Below are 22,633 nucleotides of genomic sequence, written 5' to 3'. Positions count from 1 at the left end.
GGTGTGTCTTTTAGATTTTTTTTTTTTTTGAGATAGTCTCACTCTGTCACTCTGGCTAGAGTGCTGTGATGTCATAGCTCACAGCAACCTCAAACTCTTGGGACCAAGCCATCCTCTTGTCTCAGCCTCCCAAGTAGTTGGGACTACAGGTGCCCACTACAACTTCTGGCTATTTTTAGAGACAAGGTCTCATCTTGCTCAGGTTGGTCTTGAGTTCCTGAGCTCAAGCAGTCCCCCTACCTGGACCTCCCATAGTGCTAGGATTACAGGAGTGAGCCACCATGCCCATCCTAATTGTTAAAATTTAAAGGTAATCACTAAATGAAGAGAAAATAGATAAATTCGAAAACAGCAGAGATGGGAAATGGAATCAGGAGAAATTCAATTAATACAAAAGATGACAGGTCAGAGGAAAGAATAAACTACAAATCGGGACAAATAAGAAGCATAAAACAATACCGTAGGAATAATTTTAAATATAGTAGAACCTTCATAGCTGAACACCCCCTTACACTGACTGCCTCCTTAAGTTGACTTTCATAGACCAGACATGCACCACTTGTACATATTAGGACAGTAGCCCTCGTTCCTTATGTTGACCACCTCTGTGTTACAACTGGGAGGCTGAGGCAAGAGGGTCACTTGAACCTAAGAAATGAAGGTTGCTGTGAGCTAAGATGCCAGGGCACTCTACCCAGAGTGATAGAGACTCTATCTCAAAAAAATTATAAAAAGGCTTGGTGCCCGTAGCACAGTGATTACGGCATCAGCCACATACACTGAGGCTGGCGGGTTCGAACCCAACCTGACCCAGCTAAACAACAATGACAACTGCAACAAAAAATAAATGGGCATTGTGGCGGGCACTTGTAGTCCCAGCTACTTGGGAGCTGAGACAAGAGAATCGCTTGAGCCCAAGAGTTGGAGGTTGCTGTGAGCTGTGACACCCCAGCACTCTACTGAGGGTGACATAGTGAGACTCAAAAAAAAAGAGCCATCCTGAGACGCTTCCCCACCAGGTAAAAGGGAGGAAAACATATTTGTGAAGTGCTACTATATTCTTGGACTCTGTGCTGGATGCTCTGAGGTCATGATCTCATTTAATCCTTGTGGAAACCCTGTCATACGGAGGTTATCAGCACAAGCCCTGCCTTTCATCCCCAGATTTGACAGTTTACAGCTGAGGAAACAGAAGTTCAGAGAAGTTTAGTCTCTTTTCCTCAGTCTCACAGCCCCAACGTTGCAAAACAGGGACCCCAAGGCTGCTTCTCTCAAGTCCAAACACGGAGGTCTCCACCGCGCCCACCTGCCTGCTCCAGCCCGAGAGGTGGACTGCCCAGGGGCTTCAGCACACTTATGAGCGGTAGGGCCCATTCATTGCCACGTTGGGGTGTGCTGATGTGCTCCTTTGATGGATATTTTTTGATCGTCCTATGTGTCCAGTGTCATGCTGGGTTCTGGGGATCTAGCTATGGACAAGACAGACACAGCCCTGTCTTCCCAGTGGAGAAGAGAGACACAAGCTGTCATAATCATGCAAATAAATAGTCATTTAGCCAGCAATGGTATAAACAGATAGTGGAGGCTGCCCCCAGCTGCAGGAGTAGGCAGGCCTGGGGCCCCTGCAGGACATAGCTTGAAACACCCCAGGTCAGATACTCTCTGAAGTCATGGGCCAGGTCACTCCCTTGGTCACTGACACAGAATAGGATGGGCAAGGTGGAGACTGGATCTAACACCCTAACATGCAGGCCTGAAGAAGCTGCCGATATTCTGTGATGCCTCCAAGAACTAGGCCTGGGGCCTGCATCTGAAAGCCACCTGGCTGCCACACCCACACGTTCCTTCAATCCTCCAGCCCCTATTTGCTGAGCCCACCTCTGCCTGTGCCAGGCTCCATGTCAGGTATTGAGGACATACACACGAACCAGGCAAGCAAAGTGGTCCCCACCCACTCCTGTGCCCCAGGCCCTGCGTGTGTGGGGGGTGGGGTGGGAGGAACTCTTCCCTGTTCTCTTATCCTGCAACTTGGCCTGTTTTAGGGGACTTTCCACTTCAGTGTGGTAGATAAATATTACTAACGCTGAAAAAAAAAAATCCCACTATATTCTGCTGTGGTTTTTAAGAGACTAAACTGCTAAGAAATCCTTTATTAAAAATTTAACTGTGGTAGGAAAATGATTAAGTGAACTGTTCATCTTAACACTATTAAGATGAATTATTTTTATATGTTTTGAATGTAACGAACGGATAACAAAAGTTTAGTAAGCTTACTGTTTTTTTTTGTGTTAATTTTTTTTTCACACTGAGATTTGTGAAAGACTGTTTTCTTTTGTGCCAACTGTTTTCGCAATGACTCCTCATGTGTCTTCCTTTTCCCGAGATAAGGGAATTGTCTCTCCCTCTTCAACAGAGACTCCACTGATGGTCAAGACATGACTGGCAGCATCGCAGGGGCTGGCATGGGCCCCTGACTCTTGCTCTGAGCTGCGGGGCCTGGACGCCTCCCTCTGTCCGGCTCTTTTCCTTCCATTCTCCCTCCTACCAGCCCCGACCCCTCCCCAGGAGGGTGGGAAGGAAGGGGTTGGGATGGCATCTGGCACCCAATAGAGGGTGCCCCTGTGTTTAGTGTAGCTGAGACCCCCGGCCCAGTCCTGATCTGGGGATGACAGGTGACTATGGCTCTGGAGGTGGCGTTGGGGGGGTGGCCGACAAAGGTGGGGAGGGTAGGATCGAGCCAGGCAAGTAACCAGAAGGGACAATGCCCAAGCCAGACTGGGCTGTGGGGTGCAAAGAGTTGGGACACAGTTACGGTTCTATCAAATCACCAGCATGCAGAGCCCAGGTTAGCCTCAAATTAGGATGCTTCAGGAACCATGTTGGAGAAATCAAGCTCTGTAGCCAGCCCAGTTCCACATACTAACTACGGCATTGTGTGCAAGCGTTTTGCTGTCCCATGCCTCAGTTTTCTCATCTATAAAATGAGGATAAGAGGCTCGGTGCCCGTAGCACAGTGGTTACGGTGCCAGCCACATACACCAAGGGTGGGGGGTTCAAATGCAGACCAGGCCTGCTAAACAACAATGACAACTGCAACAACAAGCGGGGCAAAAAAAAAGCAGGGCATTATGGTGGGTGCCTGTAGTCCCAGCTACTTGGGAGGCTGAGGCTAGAGAATCACTTAGGCCCAAGAGTTTGAGGTTGCTGTGAGCTGGGATGCCACAGCACTCTACTGAAGGTGACATAGTGAAAAAAAAAATGAGGATAAGAATAGGGTTTACTTGGCCAGGCGCGGTGGCTCACGCCTGTAATCCTGGTATTCTGAGAATCCGAAGAGTATGGATTGCTTGAGCTCAAGAGCTTGAGACCTGCTTGAGCTCAAGAGCTTGAGACCAGCTTGAGCGAGAGCAAGACCTCATCTCTACTAAAAATAGAAAATCTACCTGGGCATTATGGCAGGTGGGCAGATTGCTTGAGCTCGAGACCAGCCTGAGCAAGAGCAAGACCCCGTCTCTACCAAAAAATAGAAAAACTAGCTGGGTGCCTGTAGTCCTAGCTACTTGGGAGGCCGAAGCAAGAGGGTCATTTGAGCCTAAGAGATTGAACTTGCTGTGAGTTATGACGCCACAGCACTACCCAGGGTGACAGAGTGAGATTCTGTCTATCAAAAAAAGAATAGGACCTACTCAAGAGCCATGGTGCAGCGGGAATTCACTGGCCCCCAAAAGGTTCCCCGGCTGCAGAAATCCCTAGTTTAGTTTTCCTGAGCAGGAGGCAGACTCAGAGAGGTGACCCCGGGGCCTTAAATAATGGGAGGAGAATGTGGGTCTGTGCCCCTCAGGGTCTTGATCTGCTCAAGTGAGAAGTCGGTGATTCGCCCACCTATTCTCTCCTGGGGTTGTTGCGAGGCTCAGAGGAGGTTGTATTTTGGGAACCTGTAGTTTGTCAGGTTCTGTGCTGGGTGCAGGGGCCAGTGGTGGCTCAGACTGATCACGCTCATGCCGTGTGATCGACCAGTCGGGGGACCTGTGGGGACCAGCCTGGGTGCTCAGACGCACCTCTGAGGTTGAGAGACGTGTATCAGAGTCACAAAGGACCACAACCACGACCATCATGACCACGACAATGGTCTCATTGTTAACACTTGCTAGCGCTTCTCAGCAGCTAGTGATTCTCCCCTTGCTAAACTGTTGTCTCGTCTGCAAGTGCCTTAAAGAGTGCCTGGCACACGGTGGCCCACAGGACCTGGTTGTTCAAAAAATGTAGGCATCAGATTTCTCAGCAACTCCACAACAAAGGAACTCTTCCCATCCCCATTTCACTGATGATAAAACTGAGGCCCTGACGGGTGCAATAAAGTGCTTGCCTGTAGGCACTTGGCCAGGAAATAGCAGAGTTGTGAGTCAAACCTCAACTGTCTCCCACAATCACAAGCACTGGCACTTACTAGGCAATTGGGACAGTGGAAGAGCATTCCAGGAAGAGGGAAAAGCATATGGGAAGGTGCTGAGCAGGGGGAGAGAGGGAGACGTCAGCGTGCTGCAGGGGTAGGAGGCTCCTGTGGGAGGGCAGCAGGCTACATCCAGGGCTTTGGCTTAGTTGTAGTAACAAGGCCGGGACACCCAGGGGATCTAAGTTAAAAGAGGAGGATAAGAGCATGTCTTCTTCCCCAGGAAGAGTAGCAGGGGGTGCATGGTCAGAGACTGCAAGTGGCAGGCAAGCTGCCCGCCCCCCTCTCCGGGCCTCCTCTAGTAAATGGGAAGAAAAGATTCTGCATCTAAAATCAAGTGGGGCTGGCACAGTGCATCATGCCTATAATCCCAGCACTCTGGGAGGCCCAGGCTGGTGTATTGCTTGAGCTCAGGAGTTTGAGACCAGCCTGAGCAAGAGCAAGACCCCATCTCTAAAAAATAGCCAGGTGCTGTAGTGGGTGCCTATAGTCTCAGCTATTTGGGAGGTGAGGCAAGAGGATCCCCTGAGCTTAAGAGTTTGAGGTTGCTGTGAGCTAAGATGCCACAGCACTCTATCCAGGGCAACAGAGTGAGACTCTGTCTAAAAAAAAATAAAATAAAATAGGGCGGTGCCTGAGACTCAGTGAATAGGGCGCCCGCCCCATATACTGAGGGTGGTGGGTTCAAACCCAGCCCCAGCTAAACTGCAACAACAACAAAAAAAATAGCCGGGCATGTGGTGGGCGCCTACAGTCCCAGCTACTTGAGAGGCTGAGGCAAGAGAATCACCTAATCCCAGAAGTTGCAGGTTGCTGTGAGCTGTGATGCCATAGCACTCTACCAAGGGTGAAAAAGTGAGACTCTGTCGCAAAAAAAAAAAAAAAAAAAAAAATCAAGCAGTGCAAGACCCCCAAACTGGAGATAGCTCACATGCTGCCCAACAGGAAATAGATAAGTAAACTACAGTATCTTCATGTGATGGAATATTATACAACAATACAAAAAGGAGAGGAAGGAAGGCATGGCTACATGAAACCACATGATGAATTCCAACAATGTGTAGAACAAAGCAGTTAGGCCCGGCCCATCGCAGACCTGCACCAGTCTTTGTCCATGCAGCCCAACTGACCCCTGCAGTCAGAAGTCAGGGGAGGCTTCTGGTTGGAAGGACAAGGGGGAGGTTCAAGGAGGGTCTCTATATTTCATTTCTTGACCTGGGTGGCATTTACAGGGCTGTCCTCTTTGTATGATAATCTGTTGTATGTAACTTGTACATCTTGTGTTCTTTTCTGCGTGTGTGTCATGCATCAAAATAAATAGGAAGTGACAGAGCCAGGCACAGTGGCTCATGTCTGTAATCCTAGCAGTCTGTGAGGTAGAGGCAGGTGGGTTGCTTGACCTCAGGAGTTCAAGCATGAACAAGATTGAGACCCTGTCTCTACTGAAAATACAAAAAATTAGCTGAGTGCTGTGGCAGGCACCTATAGTCCCAGCTACCTGGGAGGCTGAGGTAGGAGGATCTCTTGAGCCCAGGAGTTTGAGGTTGCTATGAGCTGGGCTGATGCCATGGCACAAAACCCAGGGCACAGAGTGAGACTCTCTCAAAAAAAACCCCAAACCAAAAAACGACAAAAGGATCAGAAGTGCTCTTTGGCAGGTGTGGGAACTGAGGCTCTGAGGGGCAACAAGGATTATCCAGGCCCTGCCATGATGCTTCTGAGAAAATGAAGGAGAAGAAATTGGAACTGGACTGAAAGTCAGAGAGGCCACAGTTGGGCATGAAGTACTGGCAGCACAGAGCGTGGCTGCTCCTTGCTACCCAGAAGACCTGCCGGTAGGCCAGTCATTAACCTGCAGCCACGGGCCGTCATAGTTGACTTCAAGACAGGGTCGACTTCTAGATCTTTCCTTCCGTCATTTTCTTCTTAAAGGACTCTTAACTGGGAACAGTTAGTCCAGTAAAAACTCTCCATATTTCACACTACCAGAGGGGATTGACCATCCGGAAAGCCTTGTGCTGACTGGAAAGCCATTTCTGGTGTTGGCCTTGGTGATGACTAGGGTGGAATTTTCTTTGCAGCAGATCTGCCTAACTGCAGATGCACCCTTGTGGCTGTCTGGGTCTGGCTTCTCCGTGCTGGCTCCTGGGGGTGGGGAAGGCAGAGCCCCTTTTGGGGGGTACAGGGAAAGTCCATGAAGGACACAGCTTAGCTAGGTGACAAGTCCATCAAAGACACCTGGGTCTTGATTTCCTCATCCATAAAGCAGGAGAAGTAATCTGGCCCTATGAGAATAATAGACCCTGCAGAGAGAGGACACCTGGTTCCCTGGCCCAGGGTAAACTAAAGAAAGTGTAGTTTCTTTTTCCTTCTCCGGGGAAAGGTGAGCAAATCCCATCTGTTGCAGACGTTCTTTCTTCAGTGGCCTGGCCACACATAGCTCACTGTAGCCTCTAACTCCTGGGCTCAAGTGATCCTCCTTCCTCAGCTTCCTGGGTAGCTAGGAGAATAGGTAGGTGCCACCAATACCTGGCTAATTTTTATTTTTATTTTTTAGAAATGGAGTCTTGCTAGGTTTCCCAGGCTTGTTTTAAACTCCTGGCCTTAAGTCATCCTCCCACCTTGGCCTCCTAAAACTGAATTTTTACAACAAATTGAACATGATAATCTTTTGAAAGCTCAGAATTCTGTTTTGAGCATTTCCCCATGGCATTTGGTATTCTTTGAAATCCATTTTATTATTATTATTGTTTTTTTTTTTAGAGACGGAGTCTCACTATCACCCTTGGTAGAGTGCCTTTGCGTCACAGCTCACAGCAACCTCCAACTCCTGGGCTTAGGCGATTCTCTTGCTTCAGCCTCCCGAGTAGCTGGGACTACAGGCGCCCGCCACAATGCCCAGCTATTTTTTTTGTTGTAGTTTGGCTGGGGCTGGGTTTGAACCTGCCACCCTCGGTATATGGGCCTGTGCCTTACCCACTGAGCCACAGACCCCGCCCTGAAATCCATTTTAAGTAGCTGTATGATATTCCATTGTAAGAATGTACGTAAGTCATTTAGCTAATCCACTTTTTTTAAGGAACTGAGGCTGCTTCTAAATGTTGGCTGTTGGGCCAGTCTTACACATAACTGTTTGAAACCGCTCTGATGATTTCCTTGGGATGGGTTGGTTTGTTTTTTAGTATAGAATCACACTTCCTCACCATATGACCTCATGGTGGACCCCAGGAGGGACCCAGGGCAGCTGCTAAAAGCCTTAAGTGGATCCAGTGGTATTTTGTTAAATTAAGTACATGCGTATCCTATGACCCAGCAACTCCCCTGGGTATATATTCCGCAAAAATTAACACCTAGCTCCCAAAGGGGCCCTGAGTGAGAGTTTTTGGTGGGGAAGCCAAACGCATCCGGATGTCTGTGAGCAGGCAGGGAGGGAGGTTGGCGGGTGCCTGTCAATTCTGCAGCAGTTAAAGCAGTGGAGTAGACACACACGGCAACTCAGAAACAGGCCGAGTGAAAACAGTGAGACAAAGAAAGAGATCTACAATGCAGCTTCATTTACGTAAATAAAAATATATGCACACAAAGCCACAATAAACATTTTTCAAGAACACACACATGCAGAAACATCCACTGTAAACACATTAGGATGGTTGGCTTTGGGGTGGAGGGGAAGAGGGGGAGATAAGGATGAAGGGGCGTGAAGGAAGAAGGAGATGGTCCAGGCAGGACCACATGCCTGCTGAGGTTCCGGGTGGGCTGGCCAAGCCTGCCAGGGCGGTGCAGTTTATGGACCCCTGAGGAGACTGAGGGACAACCCTGTCCCTGGTTGCCTGAGTGGTACTGGGCTATACAAGGCAGAGGAGGCAGTCTTCAGGTCTCCCTCTGGCTCAGATGGCATTGCAGGCTCCACCAATCACAAAATCAGTTGGGGAGGCTGGGCGAGGTGGCTCATGCCTATAATCCTAGCACTGTGGCAGGCCCAGGCAGATGAATTGCTTTAGTTCAGGAGTTTGAGACCAGCCTGAGAGCCAGGCGCGGTGGCTTATGCCTATAATCCCAGCACTGTGGGAGGCTGAGGTGGGAGAATTGCTTGAGCTCAAGAGTTCAAGACTTGTCTGAGTGAGAGTGAGACCCTGACCCATTAAAAAACCAGCTAGCTCCACGGCGAGTGTCTGTAATCTCCACGGCTTAGGTAGGCTGAGGCAGTAGGATGTCCACAGCCCGAGTCTGAGGTTGCAATGAGCTATGAAGCCACTGCCCTCTGCTCAGGGCATAAGGTGGGACTCTTTAACAACAACAACAACGAGACCAGCCTGAGCAAGAGTGAGACCTCATCTCTAAAAATAGCCAGGCGTTGTGGCAGGAGCTTGTAGACCCAGCTACTCAGGAGGCTGAGGCAAGAGGATTGATTGCTTGAGCCCAAGAGTTTGAGGTTGCTGTGAGCTATGATGCCAGGACACTACTACTGCCCATACTATGTTCTGGGCCAGAGTAACAAAGTGAGATCTGTCTCAAAAAAAAAAAAAAAAAATCAATCAGGGGCCTCCTGGAAGATTGTGGATTTTAAAAAAGGCCTGTCTTACTATAGCGACCACCTGCTGTCCCTGCTACCTGTCATGTTGCAGAAGGACGTTTTATCACCCTGCCAAAGGTGGACAACTACTTTTCAAGGAGAGCCCAGTGCAATCACTCAATGCACTTAAGAGTCCAATGTGTGGTTTTTGCTGCCCATACTATGTTCTGGGCCAGGGCCACGTGAGAACAGGTGACAGAATTTCTGAGCACTCACAGGAGGGCGTTGCAGGGATTTGCCTCCGGCTCCTGCTGGCAGATGGTCTGGGCCTCTGCCAAGTACCTGGGCAGGAGGCCGCGAGCTGCCTTCCATTCACAGGCAGGTATCTGCTGAGCACCTACAGCACACCAGGCTCTAGTCTGGGTGCTGGGGACATGGCAGGGAAGATGCAAAGTCTCTGCCCTCCTGGAGGTGACAGCACAGTGGGGGAGCCAGACACCAAACAAATCACCAGTCCACAGGGGGAGGCTGGGCTCATATCTCCAGAATTCAGCCCATCTCTAGGGATGCCATGGGCAGGTGGGGGAGGAGTGGGCCCAGGAGAGGGAGATGCAGGGCTCCCAGACTGGTGCTTTCTCATCTTCCTGCGCACCCAGCAAGTCTACTTCTAGGAAATTATGCCAAGGGCAGAATCCAGAATGTGAGGATGAATGAGCGCAAGGATGTTCACTGTGGTGTTGTTTATATCAGTTCAGAAATTGGAAGAAGGGACTAGTTAAATAACAGGCCGCCCATGTCCCAGAATACTATGCAGTCTTTAAAAACAACATCATAGAAGAATATTTAGTGCCACAGAGGAAGATTCTCATGGTTATGCTACTAGGTGCCAAAAACATGTTTCAAACCAGTATGAAATAGTGTGATTCCATTTTTTCTTTAAAAAAAAGGGCAAAAAATCCATTTATAAATCTGCTATTGTGCAGTGCACTGAGCATGTGTGGAGGACATCTGACTGGGAGATCACTGGAATTTACTGTGGCCGGAGAATTATGGTTGGCTTTTGTGTATATTTTCTAGTTTCTCTCCATTAATTTGCATTCATTCTGTAACAAGTAACTAAAAAGTAATCGATCTACATAGACACAGGAAAGAGCTAGGAAGGTATTAAAAAGCAAAACAGAAATAGTTGTTATTTATATCTAGGTGGTGGGACTGGCATGATATTTTTTCATGTTTTAATTTTTTTTTTTTTTTTTTGGAGACAGGGCTTTAAGCTGTCACCCTGGGTAGACTGCCATGGCATCACTGCTCACAGCAACCTCCAACTCAACTCCTGGGCTGAAGCGATTCTCCTGCCTCTGCTTCCCAAGTAGCTGGGACTACAGGCACCCGCCACAACACCCGGCTATTTTTTGATTGCAGCCGTCATCGTTGTTTGGCAGGCCCGGGCTGGATTTGAACCCACCAGCTCAGGTGTATGTGGCTGGCACTTTAAAAACTTGAGCCACGGCGGCACCTGTGGCTCAGTGAGTAGGGCGCTGGCCCCATATGCTGAGGGTGGAGGGTTCAAACCCAGCCCCAGCCAAACTGCAACAACAACAACAAAAAAATAGTCAGCCAAATTGCAACAACAACAACAACAACAAAAAATAGCCGGGTGCGCAACAAAAAATAGCCAGGCGCCTGTAGTCCCAGCTGCTTGGGAGGCTGAGGTAAGAGAATCGCGTAAGCCCAAGAGTTAGAGGTTGCTGTGAGCTGTGTGATGCCATGGCACTCTACCCGAGGGTGGTACAGTGAGACTCTGTCTCTACAAAAAAAAAAACAACAAAAAAACTTGAGCCACAAGCGCTGAGCCTCATGTTTTAATTTGGATAATTACAAAAGATTTTTTTTTTGGAGACAGTCTCACTTTGTTGCCCTCAGTAGAGTGCCATGGCATCACGGCTCACAGCAACCTCAAACTCTTGGGCTCAAGTGGTTCTCTTGCCTCAGCCTCCTAGTAGTTGGGACTACAGGTGCCTACCAGAGTGCCCAGCTATATTTTGGAGGTGAGGTCTCTTGCTGGCTCAGGCTGGTCTTGAACTTGTGAGCTCAGGCAATCCACACACCTCAGCCTCCCAGAGTGCTAGGATTATAGGCATGAGCCACTGCCCCTGGCTGGATAATTACAAATTTATTATTACTTTTTTTCCTGTTGGCTCCTTGATCTTGGAATTATTTATTTATTTATTTACTGCAGTTTTGGGCTGGGGCTGGGTTTGAACCCGCCACCTCCAGCTTATAGGGCTAGCGCCCTACTCCTTTGAGCCACAGGTTCTGCCTTGATCTTGGAATTTTTTCATACCAGACCGGTAAATGTGTGATGTCCTAATAAGGCCTGAGGGAGGCACAGCCTCCCTCAACACCCAATCATCATGCTGTAAACTACAAGAGGATTTATTACTACCTTTTTTTTGTTTGTTTTGAGACAGTCTCACTTTGTGACCCTGCATAGAGTGCTCTGTGTCATAGCTCATAGCAACCTCAAACTCTTGGGCTCAAGCAATCCTCTTGCCTCAGCCTCCAAGTAGCTGGAACTATAGGCACTGACCACAACACTTGCTGATTTTTCTATTTTTAGTAGAGACAGGGTCTCATTCTTGCTCAGGTTGGTCTTGAACTTGTGAGCTCAAGAGATCCACCCACCTTGGCCAGAGGGTGCTGGGTCTATGGGCACATGCCACTGTGCCTGGTCTATTATTACTTTTTAAAAAGCCTCTGATTGCCCTTGAAGCAGCCATTCCTCTTGGGTACTGGAAAGCATTCACTAAGGGAGGACAGATCTACTGAACAAGCACTTCTAAGTGTCTGCTCTCATCAACTCGACATCCTCTCTCTGCCCTCTGGGGGAGTTGGTGGTCTCCACAGTGGGGTCTAAGAATCCCTGGGGGCAAAATGAAAGCGTTCAGATCCCTATTCATGCTTTTCATCCTTTAACAATGTCCATTTTGCTGTATGCTTTATCATGTGTCTGACACATGGATATAGTAGACCTGTTCATAACATATGATAAGTAAATTCACACATATCCACCAGTGGTGCTCAGCAAGTGTCTTTGGGACTGGATTGTTCATTGAGCTCCCCAAAGAGAAGGTGGTCCAGGTTCTACTAAAGGGCTACTAAAGTGCCCCACCTGGGGCACTTCCTCATCCCAGACCCCTCCCCCCGGACCAATGCTCTAACATCCCTCACTCATGTTTTTCTATCACTCTCCCCTGACACACCATCTAGCTTACGTGCTCAGGGTTTCTTCTCCACCAGAATATGAGCCTCTCAGGGATGGGGCTGGGCTTGGCCCGGCTTGGCCATGACCTGGGACAGGGCTTGGCGTGGCCAGTGCTGTCTGTACTTGTTGAATGTCACATGCCTGAATGAAGGAAGGATGGTGTGCAGGCAACACGGGGCAGGCGCGTGGCACAGAGTGAATTGTAGAATGCTGGTCTCCATAGGGGAGACACAGACGGGTCAGCTGAGTCTACAGCTAGAGGGCTGTGATGTAGACTCAAAGCAGACTAGGACGGATGGCAGGCTGTTAGGGAGTGACTGGTGAGGTGGGTCTGGACAAAAGGATAAAGTCTTGCAGGGGCAAGGTGGGGCAATGTGAGCCCATTGGACCCCTTCTCTGGTTGCCACCCAGGAAGGGACTGCCCCCCAAGAATTAGGTCCCCTCTCTTTCCTGAATCTGGCTCTCAGGACAGTCAAATGGGAGCTGGTGAATCCTCTCACCACTTCCGGAACACCCCTGGGAGAAATGCAGCTACTGAGAGGAAGCTTAGATGTGGGAGGGGGTCTGAGACCTTCAGCACATGTGGCCAGGGTAGGAGGAGGCCTGCGTGGGGACAGGGGTTGACTAACTGCCTTTAAAACAGTGGTTCTCAGACTGGGGTGATGAGCTGGCAATGTCAGGAGACAGTTTAGGAAGTGGGGGGTGGGGGTCCCAGGTACCTTGTGGCAGGGAGGCTGCACAACAGCCTACAGTGCACAGGACAGACCCCCATTCCCAACAAAGGATGATCTAGCCCCAAATGTCATAGGGCAGAGGTTGAGAAATGCTGCTTTAAGACAGCCAAGCCAGCCCCTGCCCTGGCATTGTTTATGGCCTGTCTTAACCACAATCATAACTAATCTAATAGAACTGAATGTCCTGAGCACCAGTCTTGTGCCAATATGGCACCCAGTGCTGGACAGCTCTCAGCTCTCTGGTTCTCGCACCAACTCTAGGAAACAGGGATGCAAAGCCCAAGCTGTGCAGCTGATGGCTCGCCAGGTCCAGAGCCAGAGCTAAGCCCTTGACCAATATGAAACCCAGCAGCCTTCGCTGAGCCCTCCAGGCAGGGACTCTGGTCATTGTTCAGACGAGAAACTGCAGCCCAGTCATGCTGTCATGCTCCTGGAGCCATACAAGGTTGTGGCGGCGCAAATGGCACAGAGGTGCTTGTGGAAGGATTGTTCTCAGCACACTGGTGACTCCAGGGCTAAGCCAACTTGCCTGTCCCCTGCTGTGGGGAGTGGGCAGGTGGCCCTGTGCTTGGAGACCTAACACCCTGGCGCGCAGAGGCTGAGGCAGGGAGCCTTGGCTCCTCCTTGGAAGGATGCAAACTGCATCCCACAGGTGCCCAAGGAGGGGAAAGAGCTGGTGTGGGAAGCCTAGAAGGCCCCCCACCAGGAGAGACTGGCTGTTACCTGCACACATCCCCTAGCACCAGCTGTGCCCCCCTCCGGCCGCCTGGTTTGGCTCACCTGGATGCCATTCTCCTGCAAGTTCAGATACCGTGTGTTGACCGGAATGCTGGCCGGGACTTCAGCCAGCTCTCTCCGTGTGCAGATCACCCGGCTGGCCTGGTTGCTGCAGGAGCAGGCTGCGGGGCAGGAGGTGGCTGGTGGGGAGCCCCCTCCGGCGGCAGATGTCACTGCCACACCACCTCCGCCGGCCCCCAGGGGTGGGGAGAAGAGCCAGAGGAAAAGCAGCGCCCCGTGGGGCCAGGACATCCTACCGGGCGGCAGTGGAGGGCACAGGGAGCCACGGGCACGCGCCATCCTCAATGTTCATGCTCCGCGTGGACGCTGGGGGGCTGTGTCAGGGGAGAGAGAGGAGAGACTGAGTGAGGGATAGGGACCCACATGGCCTGGGTGCTTGCCATTTCCCTGCCTGATGCTCAAGACCAAAGGGGAGCAGAGGGGAGAGACAATGGCAGAGGGACACAGCAGGCGTGGGGGGCAGAGAGGAGGGCTGTACTCCCTCATCCTCTCTGCGCTGGGAAGATTTTACACCCATTCCACAGAGGGCAAAACTGAGGCCAGGGGACCTTGCTCAAGGTAACTCAGCCGATAAGTGGAAAAGTTGGCTAGATTCAAAACCTAGTTCTTTGCATGACTTCTAAAAGGCCAATAAGAAGGTAGAGAAGAGTGAGAGACAGGCAGGCAGACCCAGGCAAGGGTGGCAGAAAGGGTGACGAGCCAGTAGGTGGAGTAAGGCCCTGGCTGTCATCCCCGCACCCACTTATGCCCTCGTGCCCATGTGACATCTGGAGGTTGGCTCCAGGCTCTCTCCGTACCCCTCACTCACTCCCGCCCCAGGAGTGTCAGTGAAGAATCGCGATCCAGACTCTCCACTTGCACACCCTTCATCACGCTTGGCCTAGCAGGACTCTGCTCCTTGTTACCGCTTATCCTGTCCAGGCCTTGTGGGCCTTGCAGCAGCTCCAGGGACTAGACTCAGACTCAAGTGGGAACTTGAGGGAGAGGAAAGGTGGCTGACAAGGCAGCTGTCCAGAGGATAGTGTGGGCAGGTGAGGGCTGCGGCTGGGAGGAGGCAGCAGCTGAGGAGGGAGGAGGCTGGAGGCTATGACAAGGGGTTCAGAGCCTGGGGTAGCAGCATAAGCTAAGGCCACTAACTGCCACCCCCCCATGTGTCCTGAGACTGTAGGTACTCCAGGAGAGACAGCCTCTGTAGGACCCATGCCAGCAGCTGCCGCAGGACGTAGCTGGGGAGCGGATGGGGAAGGGGATAGGGGTTTGGAGACCCTGTGCCTAACTTCTGGGAGGGGAGTGGGCAGTAGGGGAGTCAGAACCTCCCAATCTGTCCCCCCCATCTCCATAAGAACAGAGAGGGAAAGGGGATGGGCTAATCACACAACAATGACAACGTGACAATGGTCCGGACATGACACTGGGTAAGCTTTGCTATGCACCAAACATCGTTGTTCTCATTTCAGCCTCACAATAACTGTTAGGATGCCCAATTTACAGATGAGGACACCAAGGCACTAGGAGGGAGCAGGGCTCGAATATAGCCAGCTGAGTGCAGGGGGGAATCTGGCCCTAGGTGTACCGACAGTGCGCCTTTCCACGCAGCCCCTCAAAGTACATGAATACGCCCACGCTGGCAAGCTCTATCCCCCACAGGCCAGCCCTAAAGAGTCCCCAAGAGGTGGGGGGTAGTCCATGCAACCGACTCACACAAACAGCAGTGGCAGGGGCACACGTTCGCATGGGGAACTCTGAGTCCCACGGACACAGCCTGCCCCTCCAGGCGTGTGCATGCACACACACACACATTCACTCCCTCCTCCTGCCGTTTCCCAGATCATTTTAACCCAGATAAAAATGCATGTGCATGTGTCTGGGTGTCTGGGTGCATGTGTGTGAGAGCGAGAGCTAGACAGAGAGACAGGAGGAGAGAGAGCTGATTCTGTATCTGTACCCCAGGCTCATTTTTCGGCTTGGACGTCTGGAGCCCTGTGTCTCTGTCTCAGTGTGGTGAGGGCTGAGGGTCTTCCTTTCCCTGTATGTGACCACAGAGGTCGATGCTCAGTCCTTGTTCTGAGTCCCCTGTTCCCACCTTGTAAGACTCTACCTACATCCCAGCCCACACCCTCTAAGCCGAGGAGTCAGCACAATCCCCCAGGGCCAGGATTTGAGGCTGGGGGACCCCCCCTGCAGGCCTGTGGGAGCCCCGGCACCCACCCAGGTCCTCCAGGCCTGCTGCTGCCGTCTCTACCTCCGCATCTGTCCCCATCTCTCCTGCTGCCAGCCCGCATGCCCCCTCCCCCCTACGGCTGGCTTCTGCAGCAGCTTCTGCAGCGGCCTCCCTCCCCTTTCCTCCTTCGCTCTTCCCCCATCACCCATCCTTGTCTCCCCCCCAACAGTGAGGGACACTCACCCTGGTGGCTTGGCTTCCGCTGGGCCTCTCCCTGTGCCCAGGCCCCCCCCTCCACATGCCTGCAGCCAGAAGGGTCTCTGCCTCCCCAGTTCTCCAGGGCTCCCCGTTGAGATCGTGCTGGGGGGGGCGCAGGGGCTTCTTGGGTCTCCCTGCGCCCCCCCCTCCTGGCCTGTCGCCCTCCCCACCCCCTGGGGAGGCTGTCCTTTGGCCACTGCAGCAGTCCTCTCCTCCTCCCCTCCCTAATTGCCTCCTCCTGTCTCCTTCCACCCCCACTCCCCCACCTCTACCTCCACTCTCCCCACCAACAGCCTCCTCTCTCTCCACCCACCGACCCCCGGCCCCTTTCTCCTTGCTCCTCTTAGTCCTCTGCCTCTCAGTCTTGGCCTCTGGTCCCTGTCCACCTCCCCTGGCCCCGACACCCTCCTCAGACTCCCCTTCACAATCTCGCCTCCCCTGGGACCGCCAGGCCCCCTCTCTCCTTCTCTTCCATTTATTCCCCCCTCTGGCTCTATCCCTATCACGCTCTCATCTTGGGAGCCCAGCTCAGTCGAATTCTCTGTCTATCTGTCCGTCTGTCTTGCTCTCTGTCACTGGGCTCTGTCTCTCTCTTTCTCAGCGATTACAATTTCTAGTCACACGGCAGTGCAGAGCCAAGCTGTGCCTCAGCTCCCTCCCTCCCCGCCCCCCTCCTTCTTTCTCTCCTTCCGAACGGGGAGGGGAGGGCTTCTCTCCTCTCCTCCTTCCTCCTCGCTCCCCTCCCTGCACTGCTGGTGTGGGGGGAGCCTCCCCCTCCCCCTCTAATCAAAGGCTCCGTTATCTAATTAACCCATTGGTTCTGGGCAGCCAGGGAAGGTCGGGAGAAGCGGGGGAGGAAGGTTGACGGCTGGGCTGCCCAGGAAGGGGGGTGGCTGGGCTGTGCCAAGCCAGAGGCTCCTGGCATACAGACAGCCTCATGGTCAGCACAGCCAGGCCAGCCACCGCTGACCCCCCCACCGCAGGTCCAGACCTCCCCTACTGCATGGCCCCACGCCCAGCCCTAGGGCAGACACCTTGCCCAGACTCAGCCTCAGGTGCTCCCGTACCTCCAGGACTCCCCCAAGTCCCACCATACCACACAGCATTTACTCTGACCCTCACTGGACAGAGCAGAGCTGGAGCCTGGTTCCTGTCCTTCAGCTGAGGGCAGACCCTATTCATGCTATGGAGAAGCCCATCCCCAGAAGTGCCTGCCCTTCCCCCCTGGACCTTAGCCATATCCCGACATTCACCTTCTGATACACTGCTGCAAAACTGCAGGGCAGCTGCATGAACTCATTAGTTATCCACCCACCCATCCACCTATCCACCTATCCATCCATCCATCCACCCATCCACCCATCCACCCATCCACCCATCCACCTATCCATCTATCCATCCATCCATCCACCCATCCATCCATCTATCCATCCATCCATCCATCCAACAAATATTTGCTGAGTCCCTACTGTGTGCCAGAAACTGGTACAGGTGCTGATAAATGTTACTTACATGCCCTAAGCTCAGGACATCCACAGACCACAAAATGCCAACAGCAATAGGAAAGCACACTGGGTAAGTGCCAGGGCCCTGTTTCAAATCCTGACTCTGCTGCTACTTGCAGTGTAACCCTGGGCCACTGACTCCATGTTTCTCAGGAACAGTGAGAGCGAGGACCTCATAGGCCACTGGGGAGACAGTGGCTCTATGTCTGACAACATACAGAGTCAGGTCACACTCATGCCACCCCAGCCTGGCTAGCATCTCCTGCCTGGATGACAATAACAGTGGGCTCCTCACTGGTCTTCCCACACTCCACTACAGTTAGCCAGTCAATACCCAAGTCAGATCCTGCCCTTCTGTGCTCAACAGTCTCTGGCAGCTCCTGTGTTACTCAGAGTATAGGCGAGGACTTCCCCATGGCACACAGGACGCTACTTTCCAGGCCTGACTGCTTCCCTCAGGTCACCCCCGCATTCTCGCTTACTCACCCACTCCGGGCACACTGGGTTCTTCACTGTATCCACAACAGGCTGTGCACACTCTAGCCTCAGGGCCTTTGCACTTGCTCCCTCACTGACACTATCTTGACTATCCCACTTGCAATAGCACCCCTGTCTCTCCCCAGACCTTCTCGGTTTCATTTCTCTACCTGAAGTTTATCATCCTCTGACTTTTCAAATGCCCATATATTTGAATGAAAGTTTCCCCAGGGCAGGGTCCATGTCTGTTTTGTGACTGGTGACAGTGCCTGACACACAGCAGGTGCTTGACAAACATAGGGTGAGGGAACAGATGTGCTTGCTGCCGCTGCTGTCAGTCTCTACTCCTGATGCCATGTTCCCTCCCACAAGCACACACAGGCCTGCCTGCCCAGCCACATCCCAGCTCTGTGTGCCCAGCCCAGGCTGTACTCCAGCCCAGCACAGCTCAGGCCCCCAGCCCTGGACATCCCCCCGTCCCAAACTCTCCTTCTATCCCAGGAGGCCTGCCTGGGAGAGGCAGCACCTTTATGTGCCACAGTGCAACCGTCTTTAGCTGGATACTCATGCCCCAGATCTCCCTTCATAACACTGTACCCCTGGCTGGCTGAGTCTCAGATACTGTACCCTAGGTCCCAAAGGCCAGATGCCCCGTACAGCCCTATACACCACTAGCCATCACACCCTGTGGGGAGGTCCAGCTCTGCCTGCACCTCAGATATCACCTGTCTCAGCTGGACTGCTGGACACAGCTGTATTGTTCCGACAAATTCTGATGAACTGAGGGGAAGCCTGGCCCCAGATGTCCCCAGATATACCCTTCTAACACAGATATGTGGGTCACTACAAAAGTTTTGAGACAGACTGTGTCATGATTCATTATTTCACTTCCAAGAAACACAGTCAACACTGTCCTTTCTGATTCACCCTTCAAGTTTCAACTTGCTCAGTTTATCAGTGTTGCTGAGAGAACTTCATTTGTTTGTCTGTGCAGATTTCACGTTTCTTGATTTTTGTGTATCTCAAAACTTTCGTAATGACCCACATAACAGGAATGCCAGCCAAGCCCATCTCTCCTGAGCATGTTCATGAAGCCAGGCATGGCATGCACATTTGACATGTATGAACTCCCTCAATAATAGCGCCACCAAAAAATGGTAATGTCCAACACATCCCCAGTACTGCCCAGACACCATTCTGGGAGTTTTGTTTGAATTAACTATTGTAGTTCACCCAGCCCTCTGAGAGGACATTTCTTTTCTTTAAGTAGAGTTGGGGTCTAGCTTTGTTGCCCCCACAGTGCAATGCTGTGATCATAGCTCACTGCAGCCTCAAATTCCCGAGCTCTAGGGATCCTCCTGCCTTGACCTCCCAAAGAGCTAGAATTATGGGCCTGTTATCTTTATTTCACAGATAGGGAAGGTGAGATACAGACAGGCCAAGTCATTTGCCCAAGGTCAAACAGCCACGAAGTCACCCCAGAGTGGAGAGGTAGAGCTGAGGGCCCCCAGAGACTTCCAAGTCTTGCCTGGGGGAGGCATGTTGAACACCAGCTCTCCTCCCTCAGGCCCTTTGCTCTCAACCCCACTGCACAGGATGGACACCTGCTTGCTGTCCCACTCCAGCTCCATAGCCCAATGGTGGAGGCCCCGCGGCCCTGCCCCTGCCCTGCTGCACCCCTAAGAGCAATGGGAAGCCCTCCCTACCTGTGGTTGCCAAACTGAGCAGTGCCCACACCTCAGGCCATGGATTGCTCCCCATGGCCCAGAGAGGAAGGGACTGTTCTCATGCCCACTTTACAAATGAAGAAGCAGATTCGGAGGCTGGCAGCACTTGCTGAGGGTTACACAGCCCTCAAGTGGCACAGCCAGGATGAGAACCCAAGACCCAGAGCTTGGCCAGGTCACCACGCTGCGTCTCTCACCCCAGATGCCCTGGGAGAGGCCCCCAAACTGTATACTTGTTCTCCACCCTTACCTGGGGCAAGGAGTGAGGCAGAGAAGCATATGAGGAAGGCCCCATAGAAATCCCCAAAGAACACGAAAGGCAGAAAGAGGCAGAGTCACAGGGAGACAAACAGAAAGACAGAGCTGAAGGCAGACAAGGAGTAAGACAGGGGGAGGGTGTGCAGGGCTGGGAGGACAAGGAAGGCAGAGGCCTGGAGGGGCCTGGGTACTCCAGCTAAGGGGCTGAGGCCCCACTAGCTTCACTTTCCTCCTTAGCCCAAGCTCTGAGAGATTGTGGGCACTGTGCCTGAGAGAATTCAGGCAGACAGCAGATAGGAAACTCAGGGACCTAGGGAAGGCGGGTGAGGCATTCTTAAAAGGCACACTCATTTTTCTGGGTAAGTTCAGAGGGTGAGGGAAAAGACAGGAAACTGACTGCCATTGCAGCAAGAGGGATGAAGGTTAGAGCTAAAGAACTTCCCGACTGTGATGGACTGGGTGGAAGTGGAGCCTGGAGCCAAGAGGGTGGAGAGGCATCAAAGCTAGGGAGAGATGAAGGCATCTCTCTCTGGAAGGCCGTCCTCTGGGGAAGGCCAGGAGCTGTTAAGGCTGAGGGGAGGGTTTGGGCAGTGCAGCTTCCAGGGATGGAAGAAACAACTGTCCCTCTGAGCCAGTCCATGTCGAGAATGCTTTCAAAATAAAAGCAGCCCCACAGCTCGAAGAATTGACAGTCCCAAAAGTTTTGAGGTAGAAGACCTTGGGCAAAGGGCAGTTGGCCCTAATGGCCATTGCTGGGGAGCAGAGCTGGGCGTCCAGGCCACTGGCCGCAGGGCAGACTTCTGGGGGGCGGGCAGTGTGGTGGGGAGGTGACTTGCCTGGATGGGTTGTCCTTTCCTTTCCGGCCACATGGCCTCTTCCAGGTTCCTGCCACACACCAGGCAGCTCCCAAGGGGCCTCTGCCCAGGGTCTCTGTGGCTCTCCCACCTCCATTTCCATCTGTGTTCCAAGGACACTCCTAAGAGGGTTTCTTTCAGTTCTGTCCCCCAATCTCTATCCCTTGCACTTCCTTTTCTTCGCAACTCTGGTCACAGCCTTGGGTCACTTGACGCTCAAGTGTTAGTCTGCCGGTGATCTGGCTTCCTGGCTTCCTGGTGGAAGGGGAGCTCTTGTTGCATCCCTGGCCTCTCCACGCAGGACCCCAGGGGACCTTCGCTGAAGGAGGAGTGAGTGAGCCAGTGCCCCCTACTGCTAGTCCCTTGCTGGCCAGGCTATACCTCTGTCTCTGGGGAGGGTGGTTTGGAAGGGGAGATGTGCAAGGGCTGAGTGAGAGGGTGAGCACAGGGTGGGGACCCTGGCGCACGGAGGGGTGAACCCAGAGGAAGTGGTGTCCTAGCTGAGAGCTGAAGAAGAAGTGCAAGGTGTGCAAGTGCAGAAGGGCCGGCAGGAGGAGGGACCTGGCTGGAGAGGGAGGCCTGCAATGGGGGCTGTGGCGTCCACTCAGCTGCAGAGCCAGCCTGCCAGGTTGCATGGACTTCCTCCTCCCTACACCTGGCAGGGTGCTGGTTGTGACAGGGAGGGGCGGGGTCAGCACCAAGTGTGAAAGACCCTGCAGAATGACTGGTGCAGGAGGCTGGAGGCCCAGGAGGAGTTGGGCCAAGGGTCCAGGGGGAAAGGATGACTGAGGCCATGCCTGGGACCATGGGTATGGAGAGGAGAAAAGAATGAAAAGATAAAGCAAATTTGTAAAAGTGGCAAAACCTGGAGGCGGTGTAGGAGGTCAGGAAGAGGGAGGAGCCAGGCTTTTCTTATAGATCTGGGAGTCAAATTCCTAAAGGCAGGAAAAGATTGTGGGCAGAGAGGTAGGCCAGAGGGGAAGATGGGAAATCCCTGACCACAGGCCTCCCTAGCTTTAATGTTGTTCCCAGGTGGTGACCCCCCTTTTTCCTCACACCCACAATACAGCAGTGGAGCAGGGGACACGTGGCCTGCCTGGGTCCCATCCAGTGTCTGGCTGTGTAACCTTGGGTAGGCCCTCGGCCTATCTGTCTCCCACTTCCTACCAGGGACGCTGGTAACAGTCTGTGCTGCACAGGACTGTGGTAAGGGGGCACTAGCAGGATCTGGCACACAGTGAGTGTCAGGCAAATACGAGGTGGGACTTGGAGCCTTGCTGGCAGGTGGAAAGAGAAGGAAACCTGGGCTCTGATCCCAGAGTGCTGCCCATTTCCTGTTAGGAATAGTACCGCAGCCGGGAACTGTTCTTAGTGGCTCCCGCCTATAATCCCAGAACTCCGGGAGGCTGAGGCAGGAGGATTGCTTGAGCTCACTTTGAGACCAGCCTGAGCAAGAGACTCCGTCTCTATGAAAAATAGAAAAATTATCTGGGTATCATGGCAGACGCCTGTAGTCCCAGCTACGTGGGAGGCTTAGGCAGGAGGATCCCTTGAGCCTAAGAGTTTGAGGTTGCTGTAAGCTATGATGATCCCATGGCAGTGTACCCAGGGCGTCAGAGTGAGACTGTCTCAA

General features: G+C 52.5%; 1 protein-coding gene and 1 pseudogene across 6 annotated transcripts in view; both read right to left on the bottom strand.

Annotated features, from left to right (window-relative positions):
* The window catches only part of LRRC4B (leucine rich repeat containing 4B), a 47,239-nt gene that overhangs the window by 14,772 nt on the left and 9,834 nt on the right, over positions 1–22,633 (bottom strand). The window contains exons 1-3 of one of the 6 annotated variants that reach the window (XM_053605653.1): positions 16,165–16,848; positions 13,997–14,074; positions 13,743–13,861 (exon numbers count right to left, since the gene is read on the bottom strand). In XM_053605653.1, the coding sequence (XP_053461628.1) occupies positions 13,743–13,861; positions 13,997–14,039 (162 nt within the window). In that variant the 5' untranslated portion in view covers positions 14,040–14,074; positions 16,165–16,848. Of the gene's footprint in view, positions 1–13,742; positions 14,075–14,557; positions 14,605–16,164; positions 16,849–22,633 lie in introns of those variants that run through there. The other 5 variants (XM_053605651.1, XM_053605654.1, XM_053605650.1 and 2 more) reach the window with 5 other exon arrangements.
* On the bottom strand, positions 11,305–11,399 carry LOC128598046 (uncharacterized; annotated as a pseudogene).

Source organism: Nycticebus coucang, chromosome 10 (genome assembly GCF_027406575.1).
Source record: "Nycticebus coucang isolate mNycCou1 chromosome 10, mNycCou1.pri, whole genome shotgun sequence".
In the NCBI taxonomy this organism is placed as follows: Eukaryota; Metazoa; Chordata; class Mammalia; order Primates; family Lorisidae; genus Nycticebus; species Nycticebus coucang.
Note: the sequence above shows the minus strand (reverse complement) of the source record. Positions and strands in the feature narration are given on the sequence as shown.